Below are 4,111 nucleotides of genomic sequence, written 5' to 3'. Positions count from 1 at the left end.
ACACACACACACACACACACACACACACACACACATCGTTCAGTTTATGTGGTTCCCTTGTACAACACACCTACCAGCAAGCAGTGCAATTACGAAATGGAAGGTGCTATAGGAAGGAAAACCATATCAATATATGGTGTTGGTCTCAGACAAAAGAAATGCTTAGCGTCTACATTAATGGTACCCAGGGGTCAAGGGTGTGGGGATTTAAACTGTGCATTTGAAGAGGTCTAACATTGAAGCATTATGTCGGTTCCTCATAACTACTTTACAACCAAGAACCCCTTATTATTTAAATGAATTCTTCCATGGTCTCTTCAACAAAGTTTGATCTTAGCCTGAGGCCCTGCCCTCAATGCACGGCTAAAGGTCTGTAGACATAGATTGTGAACTTGTAAGCCTCTGGATTATGTGTACCCGTAATAATACCGAAGGAGAAGGTAATGTTTAGGGGCTAAAAACATGTAAGTACTTACTGTTGTAACATGCAGAGTCGAGTTGCTTTGCAGTACATGAGCTATTGACATGTTTTACGATGCAAGCCGCTTCAATTCTGGGTGCTGTGATAGAGAAAGACAAATGTTAGAGCAGGAATAGACAGAGCTTCCATTGGTAGTGAGCACATCTAAACATAGTTATAGTTAGATATATATTATGTGTGTGTGTGTTCTGTTGAGTGGTAGCGGTAGTAGTAGTGTTTGCCGTTGTGGTATGTTAGTAGTGTTGGTGTTAGTCGTGGTGATGTGAGTGTTGGTGGCGGTAGTAGTACTTACTAGTGTTGGGGGAGTGGTGTTGAGGTTGTAGTTTAGAATAGTGTTGGCTTTGGTTGGTGAACTTCCCAACCAAACCTTGAAAATTAGATTGGTGAATAAATCCAGAGGGAAGGGCTCCACTAGATGTAACAACAATAATTACACCATCGCGAAATATTTTAGTAATTTAAAATAGTTACAAAATAGTTTATTTCAATTTCCATTAATTTTTGGAGATGTTAATATATCTGTTGTCCAAGGGTGACCTGGTCACCAATGCAGTTGCACTGTAGCAGATTAGAATTTACTTAGTGGTCTGTTCTTGTAGGCCTGATTCATTTTATTTTCTAGATGAACTTACAGATTATCCTCTTGAATTTAACATTTATTTATTCATATTGCTTCAAATTAATCCTGTAATATCTCATAGCTTTGAAATTTCGATGATGTAATTGTATATTTTTAGAATGACATTGTAGGGTAGGAGTAAGTGGCCACAACTTGAAAGTTTGAACATAAACAGGTAGAATATTTTGGCCGGATATGGCCAGTTTAAATGCTAAAGGGTCCACTGATTATTCCGTAATTTACTGTCCTTACGTGAAAGATATAAAGATTATGGAACAATGTTTAAAAGAAAATAAAGTAGCTTACCTGTTGGGTTGATGCTGATGTTGTAGGAAGGATTGTCACAGGCTGAGGAATTGAGATCGAATCGTTTTTGGGAAAGGACATTAAGTGCAAGCTTCTCAAGTTCTGATTTTTGTACAAGAAATAATTTCCCTGGCTGATCATCAGTTGCCAAAGTCTTGTAGTCGTAGTCGGCTTCATTAGGATAATTGCTGCTAAATGAAGCATATACATTGACCACACCACACTGGACACTCGCCTGCAGAAAACAACAGCAGATATAACATACACAATGACCATACGAAACTGGACAGACACTCAGTGGAAAACAAAATGGGCACGACATATACGGTACCCCTGACTTCATTTGGCTGTTTTATTTAGAAAAGGATTCCAAACTTTGTCCCATAAACCCACTTTCTCCTCCTATTGCCTCTTCTACCATTACCACAACCACAACATCGTCTTTTCGGAACTAGCCATTTGCATATCATCCCCTCCAAAGTAAATGCCACACACACACACCTCTATCCACCTCATTGCACAATCCATGACTAGACCCTATTTTTCCTGTACTAACCAGTATGCCGAATCCTTTCTTCAATCACCCAATGTGAACTCATTCCCTCCTTTGTCCACATTTATCTTGCAACCATAAATGTCCCAATAAAACGTCACTAATAAGAATGTGACCATCTAGGCCTGGAAGGACCGAGAGGTTTATGGGCACTCTCCCTTCTTTGTCAATCATCCATAAAAACAGTAAAACACAATTCAGTATATATTATTCTTAGAATATTCGTCTTACCAGAACTGTTGTACCCAAGGTGGACTTAGTCGTGTTGGTGACCTGCAGGACTTGTTGTTTTGTCTCGTTAGTTTTTGGAATGGTAATATTAAGTAACGGAGTTTCTTTTTGAACAACGGTCGGAGCTGGAAATAGAAGGTGACGTTTAGGAAGGCACAGCATAGCAATCAAATAAAACAAAATATAATATAATATAAATATACGAAACTATAATATAATATAATATAATGTAATGTAATATGATATACGTACCTCACAGAGGAAATGACAAAGGACAGGGATACCACCACCCCACCACCACTGATAATGAAAGTTATTTGATATCAGACTTACCTTTACAGGAATCAGATTGAATTTCCTTCACAATAAAACTAATTTCATTATAATCTTTCAAGTTGATGAAATGTGTACAACTGGGTTCACTTGCTGATGCAATTAACTCAGATACAAGTGGATTGACAACTCCAATTGTAAATATAGTGACGCCATTATCTTTCAGTTCTTCAGCTGCCGCTACTGTTTTATTTTCACTCTCTGACTTTCCGTCAGTTACCAACACTAAAACTTTGGAAGCAACAGATTTTCTTGTACTCGTAAAAACGTTGTTACGTGCTTTATCAAGCGCCAAGTGTGTGAAAGTGTTCCCATCAATGTACTCTATATCGCTAATAGCTTTCATTATTGCAGTTTTCGTGTTGTAGGTTCCTAACCCAAATGGTATATCGGGTTCATCTGAGAATCTAATAACAGAAACACGTGTCGTATCTGGACCAATGTCTAGATTAGTTACAATATTTTGCAAGAAAGTTTTTGTTTTCTCGAAGTTAGGTTTTTTAACACTTCCGGATGAATCAATAACGAAAACAAGGTCGATTTGGGCACTGGCGCAATCTGGAAAAATATTTAAAACAAACTTATGTTTATGAATCTGTAAATATTAAATTCTTGTTAAATTTAAGTATTTGATTGTCATTGAAGTATAACTGCTAGAATAAAAATAGGATGGAGAAAGTTCAGAGAGCCATTACACTTTCTGGCAACAAAAGATCTCTCTGCAAAAAAAATGCAGACTGTAAGATTATTATGTATGAACAGCGATGCTACATGGTAGTGAAAAATGGGCCATGAATGAAAAGGACATCCGAAGACTAGAGAGGAATGAAGTTAGGGTTAGGGTTAGTGTGCTCTGTTGGATGTTCAACATCAGTGTGCATGGATGATAAAGTACTTGTGTACTGAGAAAAAATTAGACATAAGAAGAAGTGTGGAAAAGAGGGGACTGTGTTGGTTTGGACATGCGATGTGTATAGAGGAAGACAGTTGCATAAAGAAGTGCCTGTCGCTTAAAATGGATGGAACACATCAGAGTGCATGTATGATAAAGTACTTGTGTATTGAGAAAAAATTAGATATAAAAAGAAGTGTGGAAAAGAGGGGACTGTGTTGGTTTGGACATGTGATGTGCTTGGACGAAGACAGTTGCATAAAGAAGTGCCTGTCGCTTAAAATGGATGGAACACGTGGAAGGAGAAGAGACATGAATTGTGGAAAATAGGGGACTGTGTTGGTTTGGACATATGATGTGTTTGGATATATATATATATATATATGTATATATATGGAAGAAAAAGTCAAGGTAAAAAATGCTAAAATAATTTTATAAAAACCATTTCAGTACCGGTTTCAGTCATTGAGACTTTTTCAACTGTAAGTATGGAGAACAATTGAATTTTGGAAAAATTAAAAGAAAAGTTTTTTTTAAAAGAATACTTGCATAGTATTCAAATACAAGGGGACATTTTCCTTGCTTCTGCCTTTCTCTGTCTCTCTTGTTTACTCTCGTGGGTTCGAGATCGTTGTGAATTCTTGGTAGGGAATAAGAAGAAGAAGAATGTGGGAGTGCCATGATATATATATATAT

The 4,111-nt window shown here is 37.2% G+C and overlaps 1 protein-coding gene across 3 annotated transcripts in view; it reads right to left on the bottom strand.

The window, feature by feature from the left end:
- LOC106870157 (collagen alpha-1(XII) chain) overlaps positions 1-4,111 on the bottom strand; it is a 490,284-nt gene that overhangs the window by 4,372 nt on the left and 481,801 nt on the right. For 2 of the 3 annotated variants that reach the window (XM_052977220.1, XM_052977219.1), the window contains exons 3-6: positions 2,524-3,081; positions 2,191-2,315; positions 1,407-1,641; positions 477-560 (exon numbers count right to left, since the gene is read on the bottom strand). The exons of the other annotated variant lie outside the window; for it this stretch is intronic. In XM_052977220.1, the coding sequence (XP_052833180.1) occupies positions 477-560; positions 1,407-1,641; positions 2,191-2,315; positions 2,524-3,081 (1,002 nt within the window). The remainder of the gene's footprint in view (positions 1-476; positions 561-1,406; positions 1,642-2,190; positions 2,316-2,523; positions 3,082-4,111) is intronic. 3 annotated transcript variants of the gene reach the window in all.

Source organism: Octopus bimaculoides, chromosome 27, assembly GCF_001194135.2.
Source record: "Octopus bimaculoides isolate UCB-OBI-ISO-001 chromosome 27, ASM119413v2, whole genome shotgun sequence".
NCBI lineage: Eukaryota > Metazoa > Mollusca > Cephalopoda > Octopoda > Octopodidae > Octopus > Octopus bimaculoides.
The sequence above is the reverse complement of the archived record's forward strand: the minus strand, read 5'-3'. Positions and strand labels throughout refer to the sequence as shown.